General features: G+C 35.4%; 2 protein-coding genes across 6 annotated transcripts in view; both read right to left on the bottom strand.

Moving 5' to 3' along the window:
* Positions 1–21,995, bottom strand: part of LOC306851923 (alpha-actinin-2) — a 349,741-nt gene extending 327,746 nt beyond the window's left edge. Inside the window, exon 1 of the mRNA XM_079388434.1 lies at positions 21,721–21,995. The gene's annotated coding sequence lies outside the window, so the exon portion shown is untranslated. The remainder of the gene's footprint in view (positions 1–21,720) is intronic.
* On the bottom strand, positions 13,558–21,309 carry LOC306851998 (leucine-rich repeat-containing protein 20-like). Of its 5 annotated transcripts, XM_079388560.1 has the most exons (6): positions 21,177–21,305; positions 20,886–20,966; positions 19,908–20,079; positions 18,187–18,336; positions 17,610–17,777; positions 13,558–13,800 (listed from the first exon to the last, which is right to left on the bottom strand). In XM_079388560.1, the coding sequence occupies exons 3-6, from the start codon at positions 19,975–19,977 to the stop codon at positions 13,685–13,687; spliced, it is 504 nt and encodes a 167-aa protein (XP_079244686.1). In that variant the 5' UTR covers positions 19,978–20,079; positions 20,886–20,966; positions 21,177–21,305; the 3' UTR covers positions 13,558–13,684. The 5 variants fall into 5 exon arrangements, with proteins under 5 accessions (XP_079244686.1, XP_079244684.1, XP_079244685.1 ...); XM_079388558.1 differs by lacking the exon at positions 20,886–20,966 and having other exon boundaries at positions 21,202–21,309; XM_079388559.1 differs by lacking the exon at positions 20,886–20,966.
* Positions 21,996–22,659: the final 664 nt, after the last annotated feature.

Below are 22,659 nucleotides of genomic sequence, written 5' to 3'. Positions count from 1 at the left end.
TGCTGAAGCATAAGCATGGTCCAGCCTCTAAGGTCTGAAGATTAACTTTACATCAACATAACGGACAGGCAGCATGGGTGACCTTGAAAAGATGGATTGCATTCTATTCTTAATGACAGAAGGAGTCTACAGAAAGCAGAGCCAAGGCTGTAGGCCAAGGATTTCTAGTTATAAGCAAATTTGCATGCTTTTCCAAACACATGGTGCGGTTCTGAAACTGTTACCCAGGGACAGCAGATGTAAATGAGCTATTAGCTAACTCTGGTGCAATTACTTTTAATTGTGCATTGTCCCTGTAAAAATAAACAATAAAGTAAAGTTAAGGTTACACTTAACAAGTTGTATTTTTTATCAAGTAAAATAAATATCATGACTCTAAAGAGACTCACATTTAGCCAGATTATTTGAAAAGTAAAAAAAAAAAATTACATATTTAATTTATTTTATATATACTGCATCACCAAGATCATAGTTTCGATTTCCAGGGAATGCATTAACTGAAATAAATGTGAAGCTTCAGTGCAATGTTAGTCATTTTGGATAAAAAGCCTCTGCCTAATGCATTCTAAATATTTTTGTGCTCATATCCTTTGTGCTAAACATATTTTAGCATGTAATAGTGTTTGAGATGAGCTTAGCCTCAGCGTTTTCTCCCAGGGTTTGTTGCTGGAGCTCAGATAAACAGCTCTGCACTTTAGCCTGCCGCATATCCGTGTCTCCAGGGCATCCTTTCCTGTTCTTTAAATCTCTAAGTTGCAGCGTGAGTGAAATCTACTTCCCACGGTGAGCACACGGCCGTCGATGCTCCCTGAATGAGTTTAATGGGAGGAATTGAGTGACAGCTAGGGCTCTGTGTGCCGTCCGTTTAGTGTTCATCGGCGAGCGATCTGTCTCGGCCCTGCAGCGGTTATTTCAGCTTCACCTGCGCAGGAGACTGCAGAGATTCATCGCATGCATTAAAACAGCTGCAGCTGGATGCTCAGCATATGTGGACTGAAAGTTTTCTTGATGTGGAACTGATGCCAGAGACAGATGATGGTTTGGAAGTATTAGATTAGTGTCATGGGTGTTATTGCACTCTCGTTCTCTTTTAATTATTCATCGCCATGGGAACCAGAGAAATGTCTCACCTATTGCTTCTGGCACTCAGAAACATGTTTAGCTGAGTTGCTTGAGTGTGAATCTCAGAGTCTCCTCTGCATCTGTCATGCTAATCCTGCTTGTTAAGTTTGCAGAATGATGGTGATTCTCTGTTCATCAGATCATCACAGATGACATCAAGTGGTGCAGGTGACAAAAAGAATGAAACTTTACATGCAACACCTACATGTCACTTCAGAAGCGCTTCTGTCTTAGTCGAGTAAAAGGGTACGATTTACACTGCAAAGGTGGAACAGAAGTGCTTCTGAAGTGGCATTTAGGTGCATGAACTGTTTAATGCTGCTCAAAGGTGCAATTAACAAATATATACTTTAATATAGACTTAATTTAGTCTGACTTTTATGCAGCATTACATCTTTCTTTACACTGAATTTGAGCAGGAACAGAGCAGCCTTAATTCAGCCGTGTAAAGAGGCCTTTAGTTTACACTACAAATGTGGCTCAGAAGTGCTTCTGTTTAATGCTGCTCATAAATGCATTTACACATAAATACATAACAAGTTTGCAAAAGTACATTCCTTACTACTGGGACTGAGGTGGGTCAGAGCAGGCTTAATTTAGTCTGGCTTTTAAGCAGCATTACATCTTTACACAAAATTTTGGGTATGCACAAAGCAGCCTTATTTCAGTAAAGGGGCACACTGTTTATTCTGCATTACTTCTTTACACTGAATTTGAGCAGGCACAAAGCAGCCTTAATTCAGCTGTGTAAATAGGCCTTTAGTTTACACTACAAAGGTGGCACAGAAACACTTCTGAAGCTGCATTAAGGTGTCTTTGCACAGACTGTTTAATGCTGCTCAGAAGTGGCATAAATGCACTTCCACAGCAATTAACAACTATATATACTTTGATGGTAGGAGCTGAGCTGGGTCAGAGAAGGCTTAATTTAGTCTGGCTTTTATTCTGCATTACATTTTTACACTGAATTTTGAGCAAGCACACAACAGCTTTAACCCAGGTGTGTAACTAAACCATTATTCATATAAATGTGAAATGTAAATATAAATTCATATAAATGTGAAAAGGAAATTTCCAATAGATAGCTACTTAAGGACAAGAAAGGAAAATCACTTTTAAAAGTTGCTAAACATGTTTTTGCATTTACAAGATTAAGCTTTAATGACAGTCTAAAGGAAACTGGTTTTTCTTCATCCAGTTGTATTGAAGAAGCCAGTAGACTGCAAGAAATTTGTGACAAGATTATATGAGATGAAAGTAAGTCATAAACCTATTGAATATTTGTACTTATACATTTATTTGGGAAACTACAAGACTATATAAGTAACCTGCAAAATATGCAATAAGGTAAAACAGGGTGACTAGTTATGCAGCACCACCTAAATTATGCACTTTCCCTTATACGCATGAATTTTTAACTTAAAATATTGATGCTGAATTGCAAAATTCCTGGACATTCTTTGTCAGTCTGTGATTCCTGCTGGGCACCAGTAACATCTGTAACATCGCTGCTGATTGCAGAGAATCCAAACACATTACAACAGGTTCTGATCAACCTGAGAGCATCAAAGAGTATCTGAGCCAGTTAACCTCCTCTGCTGTCATATATAATGTACTCAGGAATAATTCATACAAATTCCCTTTCATACACTGTCACATGAGCTTAGAAGCAGATACAGTACAAAGATGAACTCTATTTACCCCTCAAGGGTGGATATTAGTATGTTTGGAGGTTAATTACCCCTAGTGTTTATGTGCTTTGTTTTGAGAGAGTACAGCCAAACTTATCTAATAACAGTAATCCAGATAAATGTATGCATTTATATTGAACACTGACTTTACATCAATAGTAGGCTACACACATATGCAATACTGAAATTATTTTAATATTAATATCAAGTCATTAAAACGAATTTAATAATAGCCTAATAATAATTATTATTGTTGTTATTATTATTGTTGTTGATTGTCATAACTAATTTCATTTTAGAGGTCAATTTCATTTTCCTCCTTGTATCACCAGAATGTGTGATTTGTTCATGCTGTCGGATAGTGTTATGATGAAAGTTACATGTACAGATGTTATTATGAAAATTAAATTACAGATGTTATTATGGAAGCTGGGTATGAAGATATGAAAAGTTGTTACCTGGTAAAGTGTGCGGATCCTGCATCTGTCCTGCTGTATGTCACTGTTGATATCAGACACATCAGCGCTCCATCCCAGCGCTTATTAATTATATCACATGTTAATTAGTTCCCCAGATAAATGCAAAGTGCTGAAATAACACTCATCAAATGTCGATACATTCAGACACATTCCTGCTCAGACGCTCGAACCGCACTGACACACACAGAGAGAAGCAGAGTACTCTGTGTGTGTGTGTGTGTGTGTGCGTGTGTGTGTAAATGAGAGAGAGAGAAGCAGAGTAGTCTGTGTATGTGTGTGTGTGTGTGTGTGTAAAGGAGAGAGAGAGAGAAGCAGAGTACTCCGTGTGTGTGTGTGTGTGTGTGTGTGTGTGTGTGTGTGTGTAAATGAGAGAGAGAGAAGCAGAGTAGTCTGTGTATGTGTGTGTGTGTGTGTGTAAAGGAGAGAGAGAGAGAAGCAGAGTACTCCGTGTGTGTGTGTGTGTGTGTGTGTGTGTGTGTAAATGAGAGAGAGAGAAGCAGAGTAGTCTGTGTATGTGTGTGTGTGTGTGTGTGTGTGTGTAAAGGAGAGAGAGAGAAGCAGAGTAGTCTGTGTGTGTGTGTGTGTGTGTGTGTGTAAAGGAGAGAGAGAGAAGCAGAGTAGTCTGTGTGTGTGTGTGTGTGTGTGTGTGTGGAAAGGAGAGAGAGAGAAGCAGAGTAGTCTGTGTGTGTGTGTGTGTGTGTGTGTGTGTAAAAGAGAGAGAGAAGCAGTAACTCTGTAACTTCTCAAATATTCTTGCTTTTCGTTATAAATATTTGTGCGCATCAATTAAATGCGCTTCGTTCGCGCAATGGCGACGCGCCTCAGAGACGAAATTTGTCGTAATGCATAAAAATGCACTTTTTAATATAATGTAATATAATATAATACGTATAGAGGTGCTGTAGTACCACATGCAAATTTGACATTTAACCCACAGCTAGAAGATAAATACTGTAATATATATATATATTTTACATTTATTTATTACATTTTGGAATAGCGTTCATAGAAATTCTGTCTCAGTCTCTATTATTATTATTTGTAAGAACCACTGATCTATAATAGAACGCTCTCTGCCTGTCAATCATTTGCGCGCGAGGGGTTGCTGACGTCAGGTTGGCTGACGTGTGTTATAAATAGCTATTTATTTTCTTGAGATTTTTAGAAGATTTTTAATGCTGCTGAATGTTTTAGTGCTCAAAAATAAATAAATAAATAAAATAAAATAAATATAAATATATAAATTAATAATTTATTAAAAGATAAAATAAATAAAAATAAAAAATAAAATAAAATAAATACATTATATTTACATGTTATTGTTATTATAAATATAAGTAAATGTTACCATTAGAAAATGTTTGCGACAGAACTCGTAAATTGTTGTCTTACCATGTTAATTGAAATAGAATAAAATAAATACACACACACACACTATATATATATATATATATATATATATATATATACACACACAGTGGTGTGAAAAAGTGTTGTCCCCCGTCCTGATTTTTTATTTTTTGCATGTTTGTCACACTTTAATGTTTCAGATCATCAAACAAATTTAAATATTAATCAAAGATAACACAAGTAAACACAACATGCAGTTTTTGAATGAAGTTTTTTTATTATGAAGGGAAAACACAATCCAAACCCACATGGCCCTGTGTGAAACAGTGCTTGCCCCCTAAACCTAATAACTGGTTGGGCCACCCTTAGCAGCAACATCTGCAATCAAGCGTTTGTGATAACTTGCAATGAGTCTGTTACAGCGCTGTGGAGGAGTTTTGGCCACTCATCTTGGCAGAATTGTTGTAATTCAGCCACATTGGAGGGTTTTCGAGCATGAACCGCCTTTTTAAAGGTCATGCCACAGCATCTCAATAGGATTCAGGTCAGGACTTTGACTAGGCCACTCCAAAGTCTTCATTTTGTTTTTCTTCAGCCATTCAGAGGTGGATTTGCTGGTGTGTTTTGGATCATTGTCCTGCTGCAGAACCCAAGTTCGCTTCAGCTTGAGGTCACGAACAGATGGCCGGACATTGTCCTTCAAGATTTTTTGGTAGACAGCTGAATTCATGGTTCATTTATCACAGCAAGTCTTCCAGGTCCTGAAGCAGCAAAACAGCCCCAGACCATCACACTACCACCACCATATTTTACTGTTGGTATGATGTTCTTTTTCTGAAATGCTGTGTTACTTTTACGCCAGATGTAATGGGACACACACCTTCCAAAAAGTTCAACTTTTGTCTCGGCAGTCCACAGAGTATTTTCCCAAAAGTCTTGATTTATGGCTGATGAACCTTTATCTAAGTGATGGGAAAGCAAAAATGTGCAGAAAAAAAGGGAACTGCAATGAACCCAAGCATACAGCCTCATCTGTAAAGCATGGTGGAGGTGGTGTCATGGCATGGGCATGCATGCTGTCTCTGGAACAGGCCCTCTCAACTTTACTGATGACTTAATGTATGATGACAGCAGCAGAATGAATTTGGAAGGGTACAAAACCATCTTGCCTACCAATATTCAAGAAAAAGCCACCAGATTCATTGGGAAGTGCTTCATATTGCATCAGAACAATGACCCAAAACACCCTGCCAGTTCAGTCAAGGAGTTTATAAGAGCAAAGGAATGGAAAGTCTTAGATTGCCCAAGTCAATCTCCAGATTTAAATCTGATTGAACATGAATTTCAGCAGCTGAAGAGGAGAGGAAAGGCAGAAACTCCCCAAAACAAGCAACAATTGGAATTGGCTGCATTAAAGGCTGGGAGAAGTATTTCAAAGATGAGAGCAAGAGTCTGGTGATGTCTATGGGTCACAGACTCACTGCTGTGATTGTGTGCAAGGGATCTGTAACTAAATAATAGCTTTTAATCTTTTATATCTGCCTTATGTTCAACTGTCCCAATACTTATGCTCACATCAATGAGTGGGATGAACTCTAAAAGTGCTGTTCTTTTTATTTGGTAAAACATGTATGTGTTGAAACAGCTAATAATAAAATGTGACATTCTCTAGTTTTGTCTCATATTCATCTTTTAATCATATTTGCAAATGTCTTGACTCCACAGCCAACAGAGCAGTTTTGTCTTTACTGTCCAATACTTTTGGAGGGCACTGTATATATATATATATATATATATAAAATATTTAGATATTATTGTTATTATAAATATAAATGAATTAATTAGAAATAAACAAATAGAAAATTTAGCAACAGAACTTGTAATATGTTAATCTTCATCTATCTCATTAACATATTACTCAGTACTTTGGCTGCTCTTCTGCTCTTCCTGTCGTTTCAGATATCATTTCCCTCTCATTTATTTCTGTTCAGTCTTCCATGCGGCGGCTGAGAGATTGTTCTTTACGGACTGTTTCTCCTCCGGTTCGAGTCTCTCCGAGCATCACAATGAATCAGGAGGAATGATGCGTCTGACTCTGACAGAATCCATAGTGTGTTGCTCTCTGGAGAGCCTCACATCGGCACAGACACACCAGCTGAACTCTATTCTATTTCTACTGATTCTTTCGCTTTTGTTTTAAACTCATCTGCACTCAGCTTATCTCATTCATTCGCTGCATTATTTAGAGAAACCTGCACCAACTTTCTGCAGATTTTGTGTAAATCAGTGTGATTTCTGCTAATGATGACCGACTGCGCAGAACAAACAGCCCGAGTCTGAATATCCAGCCTGGAAGGTCAAATATTTAGTAGGGAATATAAAATGAATGAGAGTGGGCGGATAAACTCGACCTGCCATGTGAAATTCACTGCATGGATATTTGACCGTCTTACCTGAGATTCTAGATCAGACAGATTTACATTTGAACTTTATTTGCATCTCATACTTAAACTCATCATCAGTTTTTTGCTTTGTAGGAGCTGCTCAAGTCAGAAAATTTGATAGGGTTACAAAAATGTATATCTATCTATCTATCTATCTATCTATCTATCTATCTATCTATCTATCTATCTATCTATCTATCTATCTATCTATCTATCTATCTATCTATCTATCTATCTATCTATCTATCTATCTATCTATCTAGCATATACACACACACACACACAGATTTTTTTACAGATTACATATTTAAAATGTAATAAGTAGCGTATTTCATTTACTTTATTAAAGTAATGTGATTACATTTGATTACTTTTCTAAATTTCTAATGAATGTTTTCAACTGTTAATCCTTTTGAAACATTTAAAGCAGGAAGGGTTAACCTTACAGTACTCAACACTCATTGTCGCTTTCCAAATCCTTTATGAATTAAGATTATAATAATTGAATTTTAAAGCACCACAAAATCAGACTTTAGCACCTTTTCACTTTGAGATCATTCTGAGGTTAAATGCATTTTTAATATCTTAACAGGAAATAGTTTAATAGCTATGATGCTGTTTTTGAAATCAAATCTTTGCACACAAGAAACACGGGCATCTAAGATTTAATCTTAAAAATTAAAGGATATACATAAACCCAAATAGGAAAACAAAACAAAACAGTTATTGAATAAAGGAGCCCTGTTCTGTACTAAACTCCTTAAAAACATTTTTAAACAAAAACATTAACGGAAAAAACCTTAAACTTTTTTTATTAGTTAGTTGCCAATTCAACATTTCTCATTAAACTAACACAAAAACTAAAATAAAACTAATAAATAAAAAAATAGACATTTACAAAAAAAGACTAAAGCACTAAAACCATTAAAAAACAAACAAAATGAACATCAACTGAAAAAATATTAAACACTTAATAACTAAAACTAATGAATAACTAAAAACTATTTAGACATAAAACTAACAATAATGACAAAATTGCTAAAACTAACTTCAAGTGAAAGCAGGAAATATAAAAATGAAATATTCTGAACATTAATAAAAACTATAATATCCTCTGAGTGATGCTAAAATAACACTTGAGTATGAGAATGTAAAAGATGTTCAAGTGATGATGACTGAGTAATTTCTGTGAAAATAAACATAATTTCATTGATGGAATCAGACAGTGTGAGGATGAACAAGAGAAATGCATTGGATTGAGCACAGCAACAGGTGTTTGACCCTCAACCAGCAGCAGCAGTAATTAACCAGCTAGTCAGCGTAACCCATGCGTCTCAGATGAACCTCCTGTCTGCTGTGTTTGCACCACTGAATGCACAAACACACTGACAAACCAATGAATACTGAAGCAGAATGGCTCCAGCAATACAGTGTTCGTATCATATGCTAGTACTGTAATCAGTTCTCATTTCTATTCTGGAATTTTAGGATGCTCATCTTTCAAGAAGTCATATTTTCCCACCTCAGGCCTAATATTCATATTAGTGGTGAACATGGGTTTCTTTCAACACATTTATTTTGGTGTTTGTAGGAGATTTATCAGGAGCAGAGCATGTGTGACAACACCATCACACTCTATTTTTGATGCGCTAAAGTCAGCAGAAAATATGGTGCAAATATGCAGTAAATATATTTAACACCACCATATTTTGCAGTATATCGTCTTATGAATAACTCCAAAAATGGAGTAATTAATAATTGAATTAAATAAATAGGTGCATGCAAATTGGCTGATATTCTCAGAGAAATAAAACATTATTTTTTAAATGTTATTGTTTTTTTGCATTGTACTCTAAAATCAAATAAAACATGACTAAATAATTATTCATTTAATTAGGTTTAATTAGGGACAGTTCACCCAAAAAATTAAAATTGTGTCATCATTTACTCACCCTCAACCTGTATGAATGTGTTTGTTCTGCTGAACACAAAGGAAGAATGTGGGAAACAGAGCAGTTCTGGGGCACCATTGACTTCCATAGTATTTTTTTTCCTACTAAGGACGTCAATGGTGCCCCAAAACAGCCTGGTTACAAACTTTCTTACTTTCAGCAGAACAAAGAAATTCATACAGGTTTGGACCTACTTGAGAGTGAGTAAATGATGACAGAATTTTCATTTTTGGGTGAACTATCCCTTTAAGTTGTTCAGATATAAGCACAATGTGGTGCTATTTTCCGAGAATGCTTTTATGATTTCATTTGTGTATTTTTAAATGTTTTCTTCTCTGTTCTGGTTCATATCACATCTCTGGTCTGACACATGTTTATAGCTCATAAAAAGGTCTTATGATCAGATGACGAGATGAATCGAGTGGATTAGATGAGGGAAACATCTCCAATATGCAGTGATGGTTAGGATGGTTTACATGCATCCAAATTATCCATTTATAACCAAACCGATGGCTCAGGTAAACACCTCAGTCGATTCACTGAGCTTGATCCGAATGTAATTTCATCTGAGCTCAATCCACTGAAATGCTGAAGGTATTGAAAGAACTGATGTAGACCTGAAATAATCCAATCAACAGGAGAAAGTAAAGCAGGTAAACACTTGAATATGGCTAAAGCAGAGTAAAAATATCTATGCGCATATGCAGTGGCATTCATACATTTTATGTCATACAAATGTTTTACTAAAATAACTAAAAATGAACTAGAAATGTATTACTATAAAGACATAAAAACACAAGCAAATCACTAAAATATAGACAGATATTCAGATAGACATTCAATATTCAGATAGAAATAGATAAATATCTAGATATTCAGATGTTCAGATATTCAATATTTAGGTAGATTGATATTCAGATTAATATTTTATACTCAAAGATATTCAGATTAATATTTAATATTCAGATAGATATTCAATATTCAGATAGAAATAGACAACTATTTAGACAGATATTTGATATTCAGATAGATATTCAATATTCAGATATATATAAATAGATAAATATTTAGATAAATATTTGATATTCAGATCCGATATTTAGGTAGATTGATATTCATATAGATCCATCAAATTCAGATAGGAAATTTACCAGATAGATATTTGATATTCAGATATATATTCAATAGATAAATAAAAAAAACTGACCAAAAAATTGAAATCCCAAACTTTACATTTACACTAAAGACGGGACCATTAAAAACAAAAACTAATTAAAAACTAATTAAAAATATTAATAAAAACTTAAAGACGCTAAATGATGCAAACTTTATAGCAGAAATGTTCATCAGTTGGAATGAATCCGGTCTGATTTTAAGCATTTCTTGAGCTTAAGCTGGAAATATGCAGTTCATTCTGATCTAAAAATGATAAACGCTCTGAGAGACAGGAATGCTCTCGTGTCTAGAGAGTCTGGACCAATCAGACGCATGAAGAATGTGCTGTTTCTGAGAAAGAGAAAAGTGATTATCATGTAAGCCCTGAAAATATTTTAATAGATATTCAAACAGTGAGATGTTTCCAAACACTTTTCAGGCCTCTGTTCACAAACAAGACGTCTGAATGCTGTGAGTAAACAGAATATTTACTCGGATCAAACAAAAATCATATTTGTACATATTTGCATACTATGAAGAGATTGTCAACCTGTCTGTTCTTGTTTGATTTGTGGGAGAAAACATGTGCATTGCATTTCTAATCGCGCAGCCCATCATATTAGAAATATCAAATATGCTTTGCAGTGAACAACAGCTGTAATCAAACCAGAGTTCCCATAATCAACAGATGCAGCAATACACAGGATGACTGTCTTAATCACTATGGTGACCAGACCAACCTTGACTATCAGAAACACTCACATCAGCTGCATTTACAGTGATAGTGAAATTCCACAAATATTCTATAAAATTTACGATTCGACTTGGAAAGTTTGAGTGCAAATCGACTGTAGAAGACAAAACACGTGGAAATTTATCATGCATTTTCTCTGGCTCTGTTTGGTCAATCACTGCTGCATTATTGATACCGTTGACCTTAAACATTCAGACAAAATGCAAAAGAGTTAATGGTACATGGAGCATCAGATTGAATCTTATTAATGATTTCCCAGAGGCCGTTTTTCCTTGTTTAAAATGCATCGTCAATGACTCTGCAGGAATAATTGGCACTTTGGAACTGGGATCATCTTGAATAGGAAAAATTAATGTGGCCTTTGAAACATAAAGGACCGAACGCTCTTTGTTAACCTGATGTCTGATCGTCCCAATACTGGGTGACGCACAAACACTAGACGCTCCTGAGGGGATGATTACAATCTATCTGATTTCGCCAAGTGTTCCTCGAGCAGCAGCGTCTGCTGGTGCTGGAAAAAACCTTTTAGTGAAACAAACAGTTCAAAGCCAAACCCCAAACCATTAATTACCGCTACAATCAGAGAGAGAGAGGGAGAGAGGGGGAGAGAGAGAGAGAGAGAGAGAGAGAGGGAGAGAGAGAAAGAGAGAGAGAGAGAGAGAGAGGGAGAGAGGGGGAGAGAGAGAGAGAGAGAGAGAGAGAGAGAGAGGAGAGAGAGAGAGAGAGAGAGAGAGAGATAGATAGATCGATCAAAACTTCATTTTTGATTAGTAATATGCATTGCTAAGAACTTGATTTGAACAACTTTAAAGGTGATTTTCTCAATATTTAGATTTTTTTGCTCCCTCAGATTCCAGATTTTCAAATAGTTGTATCTCAGACAAATATTGTCCTATCATAACAAACCATACACCAATGGAAAGATTATTTATTCAGCTTTCAGATGATGTTGAAAACTCAATTTCGAAAAATTGTCACTTATGACTGATTTTGTGGTCCAGGGTCACATTATTATTTTGAGTGGGATTACAGGATTACCCTGGCTTTCTCTATTTTGTACCTCAATGACACTTTAACTCTGACTCATTATTGACAGAGCAGGTGAATGAATGTGTGTCTGAAAACATTTTGATGAAGCTGAGTATCATCTGCGAGTCTCCAGACGGCAGACGTGAGCGCTTCTCTTCATCTTACTGGAGGATTGAGCGCAGGCTCGTCTCTCAGGAGGCGTAATCACAGATAACAAGCTCTTAAGTTTTTGCGCTTGAGACGGTTACTTCAGGATTTGTAGTTTTCAAGTAGGTTCAAGAGGCTGAATTATCACCTGAGAGCAGACCGAAATATTCTGCTACTACCTATTATTACTCCAGCTTCTCCATTTGCACTCCTTTATATTGAAAGCTCTTATAATGCACTACTATGATAAGCATTAGAAACTTTAATTCTCAGTGTAAGCGTTCATGTATTTATATTCAGTGTGACTCCACAGAGAACGAGAGCTACAGCTGCTTCATCAGAGTATAAGATCAAGAGCTGCATCACGTGCTGAAGGAGGAAAAGTTCATATTACAATCTGAACAGCAAAATGATATATCTTATTTTACTGCTGCTTAGAAATCAAGACAACAATATTTTAGGGACTGATCTGGACTGCAGTCATTATATGGCTAAGTAAAATAATAAAATACATATTTTATATAATAATAATAATAATAAAACAATAATAATAATTGTATATGTTAATAGTGTGATTAATTTATTTTATGATATTAAATCATATTATTTATTTAATGTACATTTATATTACGGATGATACATTATGTATATCTATATATGTGTGTGTATGTATATATAATGTAGATTATGCAAGGCTACTAATGATAACACTATAATATATAAATGCTATGCTGTAGGCTGTAAATATGTAATTTGATATTAATATATAATATAAATACAATGCGATTTCTGTATTTATTTTATATATATATTTCTTTACATTATATATTGTATTATGAATTATTTATATGTAGTGGATTATGTAAGGCAATATAAATACTAAAATACTAATTAAAAATAAATTACAATGAAAGTAATGGTATATAATGTAGTTTTGGACTTCCATTTTATAGACAAAAACAGTCGTAAAAAATAGCAACGTCGCTTCTTTTATGTTCCATTCAGGTCTGAAACAACATGAGGATGAATAAATGACAGAGTTGATATTTTTTGTGTAGTTATGTAGATTGCTGTTGAAATTGTATTTGATTAACCTGATGCACCTGCTGTGTTCTTGAATACTGCTCATAAGCATATTCGATATTAATGTAGTTAATATCAATGAAACTTTTATAAATAAAGACACCCACGGACGTTGCCAGAGAAACAAACAATCTCTGAGTGTGAGGAGGCGAGCGGGATCTCAGAGTCGCAATTACAGTAATACTGATACGATATGAACAAAAAAAATTAAATATTCATTGAAAACCTAATGGCGTTATGAAGGACACATTTTCTTGAGTTGTAGAGCCTTTTGAATTTCTATTAGAATTCAGGTGTAATTTACCATCACAGATGTCGAAGTGACGTGTGTAGAATGAAAACAAACGTTGTATGCATGAATTAATAAATATTTTATTGAAAAACTGAGAGGCACAGCATGCGGTCCAGTGCATGGAAAGGAAACAGCAGCATCAGAGAGAGACGGAAGCGCCGTTCCTCATGTTCTGTATGTGTTTACTCAAGTCAGGAGCGTGAAGTGATGCGGGAAAGACACAGCCTCCGGCATCAGCGGGTTACTCCGCACATCCACAGTCTTCAGAGCAGGCATCAGAGACAGCTTCTCCATCGGCAGTTCTGAGTGAGAGACACGAGACGTGAGACCTGTGCAGCATCTTACAATCTCCTCCAAGAGAGACAAATGTTTACTTCATTAAGAAAAACAAAGCAATACCCAGAGATCAGATACAGACCCAAGATGGGCTGTGATTTATTTCTAAACCTGTAAAATGAACAGTACATATTAGATTACATGGCAACATCAGTTTTTAATGCATTTAGCAAACAGCATTTGCAGTCTAAAGCCACTCTAAAAATAACACTATCAGGTCTTTCCCTTCACTAAAAACACATTAAATAATAATTAATTTAGCATTTATTCTCCTTATCTAGTCCTATGCAAAGCATGCTGGGAACCAAAAAATAAATATTATAAATACATACAATTCTAATATTAGTTTAGTAGAAATTTTAGTTTACATTACATACAATATTAATTTTTTATTTGCAACCATGCGTTTAAGTTGTGGTAACAGGTGCAGTGATTTACTTAATTATTTATTTATTTTTAGAGTGCTTGGTGCTATTAGTTAATTAATTAACTAACATTAACAACAAGCAATACTGTTTCAGAAGTTATTCATCTTTGTTAATGCGAGATGATACAACAATTGTTCAGCTCATGTTCTAACATCAATAGAATTATAAATATAATGTTTGTTTTACTGAAGGGTGAATCTTTTAAACACTTTCAAGAAATCTTCAGGTCATCTTTCACATTAAAACCAAAACATTTAGGATAAAACTTTCATCTTAAAGGTTCTATAGGCAAAAACACCCACTTAAAGCCTAAAACGGGCTGTGCACTACACCCACACAGACCGCAGGGTGAGCACCCCCTGCTGGCCTCACTAACACCTCTTCCAACAGCAACCTAGTTTTCCCAGGAGGTCTCCCATCCAGGTACTGACCAGGCTCAGCCCTGCTTAGCTTCAGTGGGCAACCAGTCTTGGGCTGCAGGGTGATATAGCTGCTAAAATGGAAAATAAAAAGGGACTTTGAGGAGAAGGAAATGCATAAAATGTATACTGCCCCTTAAAATGCAAAACTAAACTGCTAAAACACATAAATGCAGCAAAGCTACACATAATGAACGCTCGTGTGGTTTCTATTGATGTAGAATGGGAGTGGGAGGAGCCTAATCAATGATCAGAGACACGCCCACAACATTGCACCTCTCAAAACAAGCCAGAACATACAGCACAAGAGATGCTCGGAAGTAAGCAAGTGTTGATTCTAAGTAAGTGAGGTTTCTCTTGAAAATTGCAGTTTTAAAAATCTTAAACTCTTAAAGCAGAATTGTGTCATTTTTTGAACATTCTGGGCAGTCACTGATCATTTTATGTCCAAAAGAGTTAAACGCTGACTCTTTTAGAACATTGATGTTTGTTTGAGCGGCCCGGCTCAACCAATCACGTGAGTTTGGGGGCGGGACTGTCTGTTTGACTGACCAATGGCTGTTCCAGAAGCCAGTTGGAAAACTCTCATTATTTTGTTTAGTGACACTAGAGAAGCACAAATGATCCACTTTGTTGCAGAAGCACTGAAATCTGAAAGGAAGCGCTTCTCTTTGTGCGTTTAGCACGTGCTGTTTTTCACTGTGCTGCTTGTTGATGTTATTATGATGTATTGAGATGGACCACACTTATGTGAGACTGTTATTTTGCTCTACGAGACACTTTTATCTTCTGTAGCCGTCAGATAATCAAGAAAAAAAAACATTGTCATGGAAACGATGGTTTGGCGTCTGGGTTTTATGTGTATGAAATCCCTTTTAGAAGTATTATGGAAGTGTTTGTGAATTGATATGGAAATTTGTTCTGTTCCTGCCTCAATTATATCTGCTGCCTACAGTAAAGCTGTATGAAATGCATTACTAACTCTAAATCACAGCACAATTGTGATAACATTGATAATAATCAGAAATGTTTCTTGAGCAGTAAATCAGTATATTAGAGTGATTTCTGAAGATCATGTGACACTGAAGACTGGAGTAATGATGCTGAAAATACAGCTGCAGATCACAGAAATACATTACAGTTTAACACATATTCACATAGAAAACAGCTGTATCAAATAATACAAATATTTCAGAATTTGTAAAGTATTTTTGATCAAATAAATGCAGCTTTTGTGACTAGAAGAGACTTCTTTCAAAAACATTATCAACCTCACACCTTTAAACAGTACTATATGTCTTATTATACTGGATAAAATATTAAATTCATATTACTTAGTCTCCAATTATCACAATATGGAGTGTATTTTAAATAATTTCTCTCTTTGGCTTTAATTGGATGTTCAGCGTTGCTTGAATATTGCTGATCTCTGACCAGAAGTGGATTCGTTCGTGTGGAAATCAGAAGTCGTTTGTGTGGACCGTGAGCTTGTGCACCATTTTAAGTGAATTATTAATGCAATCATGCATTTTTGAATAGATCCAGAAGCACTGGGTGGGTTTGAATTGTGTTGGCAGTAATGAAATGTGCAGATGCACTTAACAGATCATGATTCACTGTGACAGACACACTTTCTGAACTTTAGTATTCACTTTCTGAACTTTTCTGAAATAGCAGGATTTTGTGTTATGTGTATATACTTGTTGCAAATAGTGGCAATTATCTGCACCTCAGTATTGTAGTAAAAAAAACAGTATGCAATAATAACGTACTGAGTGTATATTATAATTTTAATTCAAATTATTAAATGGATGCCACCTTATTGGTACAATAAAGCTCTCCCTAACCCTACCCGATACTTTATTTTCAACTTTTGGATTATTTTCTTAATTTTTATTGAAAATAAATGCCTTTCTGATGCGATACGAGATTAGAAAAGGGAGAAAAGAAAAGTTTGGCAAAAGGCGGACTCGAACCCGGGTCGATCGCATCCAAAAGCACGATGACACGCGTACTATCATCTGTGCCACTGGAACTGATGGATTAATAGACTCTACTGTTCTTCTTCAGGTTCTTCCTGTACACCTTGATTGACAGATGTCTCGTCTAGTCAGCGGTGAGTAATCTATTCCCAAACCAATGGCGCTGTCTCAAACTATACCTACCTCTTCCGGTTTGTCTGATTTGTCGTTGTGTTTTCTGATTTGTTATTTTGTTTTTCGGATTTGCATTTGTAATTTATTTTGTTTTCAGAATCGTGATTTGTTTTGCACTGCTTGGCCACCGTAGAATTCACCCAAAAATACCGTGTCAAAAATACAAAAAACATGTCATTATTTCAAACATAAATATGACAAGAGGAGATGTATGAAAATGAACAAAGAATTTGTTTTATATAATAAATATATATTTATATATATAAAAAAAAAAAAATTTTATTTATAAAAAAATTATTTATTAAAATCTACATATATTTTTATGTTATGGCTAACTTAAACTTAAAATTTAAACTATTACAAATAATTTTCTGTAACTGAAATAAAGCTACAATAAGGCTAAAATAAAATATCTTCATTAGATGAAGATATTTAAATAGAAATGACAAATGTTAGTGGCCTTGGCAACAATAATAATAATAAATAAAACAATACAAAACAATTTAAGCTGAAGTACTAAAATTATGAAATAGTTAATTAAAACGATATAGAAATATCTTTAAAAAAAAGTAAAAAATGACAAAAAGCCAAAATGACTAAAACGTAAATAAATAAATAATACTAAAATAACACTACAGCAGACTGGATATTATACTGAACTCTCATGTCATTCCAAGTCATGCAGGTTTAGAATAATGCAAATCACAGAGTGACACATCATGTCAGGGTGAGCTATTGCATTATAATGCATCTAGTTAATACGTCCGGTCACCTGTGATCTGGTTCCCCTCCACGCTGATGTGCTGGAGGCTGCTCACATCCGTCAGGCGCTCGGGGAAAACCAGCAGCTTGTTTTTGGAGAGATCGATGCTGATCAAGTGCTGCATGTTTCCGACCGCCTCCGGCAGCTTTGTGAGGATGTTACCCTGCAGATCCACCTCTACAACCAGACCAGAAAACCCTGCTTCAACACAGGACTCTATATGTGCTTGAATGATGCGGAAAATACAGCTTTGATCACAGAAATAAATTATATTTTAAAATATATTCAAATATAAAGCAGTTATTTTAAATAGTAAAACTATTTCACAATATTACGGCTCTTGCTGTATTTTGGATCAAATAAATGCAGGCTTGGTGAACAGAAGAGACTTCTTTAAAAACATTAAACATCCCACTGTTCAAAACGTTTGACTGGTAGTGTATATATGCATGTGTATATATATGTATATATTTAATTTCCAGCAATAGTAGCTGCAGTATATAATGAAATATATTGTTTATGATATAAAGAGATTGCTCTACAGAGATACTGAAGCTTCATCTCTTGACACCGAGGACAGTCTTACCTCTTAACTGAGTAAACGTGAGGAAGAACTTGTTGCTCAAGGCCTTGATCTGGTTGTTGGCCAGAGAGATTTTGTGGATGTTGTCTGTGCAGCTGCGGATCATTTTGAAGACGCCGTCAGGGAAACTAACGAGGCCACAGTCGGACAGATCTGAGGCAGAAAACGGTGCTGATTCAGATTGAGTCTGGCATCAGAGTAATATGAGCGCTCTAATTAAGAGATTGTGTTGTTCGCCTCTGCATATCAACAAGCTCCCATAGTGCAATCACTCAGAAAATCATGCCTAATACTATCAGACTGACGCACAGAAATTAATACAGTCATTTGGAGGCTCTTGATGTGGGGATAATCAAAGTGTTAGGCTTCACAATGCTGCTGATTGCCATTTAGGTTTACTTACTCTTGGTATTAAATGACTAATATGATGATTTAAGGAAAATTATAAATTGGGAAATGGTCAAAATCAAGCGAATATGTGATTTTAGAGGAGCTTCTCAGCACAATAGCACCATCTACTGAGCACAGGCTGAACTAAACAGTCAATCAATAATAATTAATAATAAAAATTATAAAAAACAAAGTTTTTTGTTTGTTTGTTTGCAATTACACAGCCCTGCATCTTGGAAAAAAATACCCAATAATACCTAATTTGGTGATGCTGAGTTAAAAAATAAATAAAAATAATCAAAAACGTTCCATCATGTAGAAAATATGAAAATGTTTCTAAATAAATAAATAAAAATAAATAAAATTAATTAATTAATTAAAAATAGTTAATAATTACATTAAAGCATATATGTATATATATTAAAATAACAATTCCAAGGTTTAATTTTTAATTGAGTATTCAAAATGTATAATTTAAATTACAGACTGCAAAAATGTGTTCAAATGCACCATGTGATTTCAAAGAACTTAACATAAACACAACTTTATAAATATAAGCTTTTTTCCACAAAATCTGTAAATCGGTTTGGATGCAGTAAAAACTCACAGATGTTGCACGTTTGCATTTTTTTCTGTCACTGGCTTCAATTCTAACCTTGCAATCAGCATTATGCATAAAACACGTCTTGCATGTAAAAATGGGCTGTGAGAACAAACAGATGTCGTGTGGCTAAACAGGCACTATTGTTGGAATCAGCAACAGAAAATGAGTAAGAATCAAGTCTTGGATTAGTTATCAGTATAACAACATTTCAGTGACAGTGACTTTCCAAGGAATGACTTTCTTTTACAAGAAAGGCATTTAATTCCATATATGACCCTGCAGCACAAAAGCAGTCATGAGTAACACAATACATTGTATGGGTCAAAATTATACATTTCTCTTTTATGACAAAAATCATTAGGATATTAAGATCATGTTCCATGAAGATATTTAGTAAATTTCCTACCATAAATATATCAAAACTTAATTTTTGATTAGTAATATGCATTGCTAAGAACTTCATTTGAACAACTTTAAAGGAGATTTTCTCAATATTTAGATTTTTTTGCTCCCTCAGATTCCAGATTTTCTAATAGTTGTATCTCAGCCAAATATTGTCCTATCATAACAAACCATACATCAATGGAAAGATTATTTATTCAGCTTCAGATGATGCATACATCTTAATTTCGAAAAATTGACCCTTATGACTGGTTTTGTGCTGCAGGGTCACGCATGTCGTCTAGGGGAGACACTGAACTTCCTCTGGAATATATTATTGTGTATGTACCCAGAGAGTCTCTCTGCTCCTCCACGGTGGCGTTGATCCTCCGGGCGACGTTGGCCACGGCCTGCGCCATCCTGTTGGGTTCTCGTCTGATCTGAGGAGTGATTGGTGGGTTCAGTGCTGTCTGTTACTCATGCACAGGAAGTCACAGGTGAGAGCCATGGACAGCCGCTTCCTGCCAGAGCGCACAAACATGCAGTGACATCATGAACATGACTGGAGTCATCGATATCTGCTCGTCAACACGATTATTAGTTTATGTCTGCATGTAAAATATGCCTGCCTATATCATTTTAGATTTATTCAATAAAATATAAATAACAAATAAAGTAATAACTGTGTGTGAGTGTGTATATATATATATGTATAGCTGTATTGTTATATTTATAATAAGAAACTAATAACAAACTATAATATTATATTAATATACAATTATAATAATTAATAAATAAATAGGTATTATTTAGGTATATCACATTACTAATTAAATATTTATTATAATACTAGTTATTAATAAATAATTATTATCCTATAGTACATAATAACTGCAACTAATTTCTTTTTGGTAATTCATTGATATTGATGTGTGTGTAATAGTAATATTTATTATTTTATTTTATTATAAATTTATATATAGTATATTATTTACTACAAAATAATTATGACTAATGTTATAATACATAATATTTACTAAATAGTTATTTCGTTATATCAAATAAAATTGTATTAGTAATTTAGTAGTAAATAATGATTGTTTTGTAGTAAATGAAGAGAACCTGCCATTAAGCAGCCGATTATATTTATTTCCAAAATAATTCATGACACAGTAAAAGTGTAATATAGTAACATATCAAGGAAATGTTTAATTTTAATAATTTTAATCAAAATCACAGCTAAAACAAATGTGACAACTTGCCCCGCCCTGATATTCTGAACATACTTTTGTCCTAAAAACAGTTTAAGCTTTCATTTCAAATCTACCTTCATCTCAGTGATATTGCTTTGGTTTATTTGTGTAATTATGAGCTTTCTGCACCTGACAGACAGAAAAGCCTCGAACAGCTGAGCAGACAAATATAGAAACACATTATTAGTACATCTCAACCAACATTGGCATATTATATTCGGTAAAGATCACTAATATGACCGGACTGCAGTGCTATAGAGCAGTTTACGTCATGCATTCATTCATTTAGCAGAAATAAAAGCATTAAAGTACATTAGAAGCTGTACAATAAAGCAGAGCGTTGGTTTAGAGCTGTAAAGCCTCACATTCAGACATGCGACGCTGTCTCACCGTCTCCATTCACCGCACCGATGACTTTATGTGTGTTTATATGTTTATGTGTGTTTATGTTCTGTCAGCCGACACCGAGCACGCCGCTGCCGGATTCCGCGCTCAACTGTCGTAAACACTGATGCCGAATTGTTTGACGGCAGCAGGAGGAGGAGTCACAAGATTCGATTTTCATTCAAGATTTAGATTTTATTTTCTCTATTAATTTTGCTTCGGTAATTGGTGTAGCGTAGTAAGAACATTTTTAATAAGAGGAAAAAAGTGTATTAACCTGTTAACCCGCATCGGCCCGTGGGCGGGCCGGAAGGGCGTGGTCGGGCGTGTCTGCGCTTTTTATTACCTTTGTTTTAGAACAATATTCAATCAATTATCATTAACTATATATCATTTGAAAGCTAAAACACTCAAGATTGACGATCTGAGCTTGTTTTTGAAATCAATACACCAGAGAGGAAAGGGTTAACAGAAATGCTGAAAGACCGGCCATTTAAAATGAACAAAGCGAAACGCAGTACTCACGTTTGATCGCCAATAGCGCTGGTCAGCTCAGACTTTTCCAAGACACACCAGCATACATTTCAAGAGAAGGGTCCACTCTTCAAAATGCATCCACTTTTTAATCCAAAACAACGAAAAAATAGGGGAAAACACGATAGATCCTCCTTTGTTTACATAAGCGATTCGAGTTATAGTTATCGATAGCGTCCATTTTCCAATAAATATCGATTATAATTCGTATTCCAGCTTTGAAACGCCATCTATTTCCAGCAGAATCGTCTCTTCCGAGTAAGAATAGCCCTCCCTCGTCTCTCTCCTTCAATCGCAGGAGCTGTTATAACCCGGGACAGTAAGCGCGTCCGTGAATGGGTCAGCGAGGTGTCAATCCGGACACATCACAATAGGGGTGTTTGAAGCCAGCCAATGCCTCGCCAGCACAGTTTTGATGGATGGAAGTGTTAGCCAACCACAAGGACGTTTACAGTGATTGACAGTTTGAATAGTTTACGTAAGATTGTTTAGAGAATAGCTCGGCGTATTGTCCGTGTGTTTTCGTGCGCTCTCGGGTTACGCATGAAGCGTACAGATAATGGCGTCGCGGCGCTACACAGACTGGTTATCAGCGAACAGATGTTGTCCAAAGCTCACATCTGAATCTCTCCATCATGGATCTTCGACTTGAGAAGTGTTTCTGTGGCGTTTGGTGGTGTTTTGGAGGACGTGTGGAGACAAAATAGCTAATTTAATAACCGAATACGCACGGGAGATCGCTGGAGATCGCTGGGAAGCGTGGATAGCATTAGCACGTAAGTGTCTCCACCCTTCTCTTGAATGTTTATGTGTGTTTATCATGTATTTGCAGCTTTTGTTTCATGTTAGCTGTTTTAGATTCTAAAAATGACAACGGAGAGGGATAATATGAGGGGATTACATGAGTTTTGTTCGTGTGTGTGTGTGTGT

The sequence above is a fragment of the Barbus barbus genome, assembly GCF_936440315.1.
Source record: "Barbus barbus genome assembly, chromosome: 32".
Lineage (NCBI taxonomy): Eukaryota > Metazoa > Chordata > Actinopteri > Cypriniformes > Cyprinidae > Barbus > Barbus barbus.
Note: the sequence above shows the minus strand (reverse complement) of the source record. Positions and strands in the feature narration are given on the sequence as shown.

Excerpts from the sequence above, each read along its gene's own strand:
- LOC306851998 (XM_079388558.1), bottom strand. The coding sequence starts at position 19,977 with ATGGCGCAGGCCGTGGCCAACGTCGCCCGGAGGATCAACGCCACCGTG. Across the intron at positions 17,778-18,186 it reads CACGTTTACTCAGTTAAGAG|AGGTGGATCTGCAGGGTAAC; the intron begins GTAAGACTGTCC and ends GTCTGGTTGTAG. Across the intron at positions 13,801-17,609 it reads GGAGGGGAACCAGATCACAG|AACTGCCGATGGAGAAGCTG; the intron begins GTGACCGGACGT and ends TCTCTCACTCAG.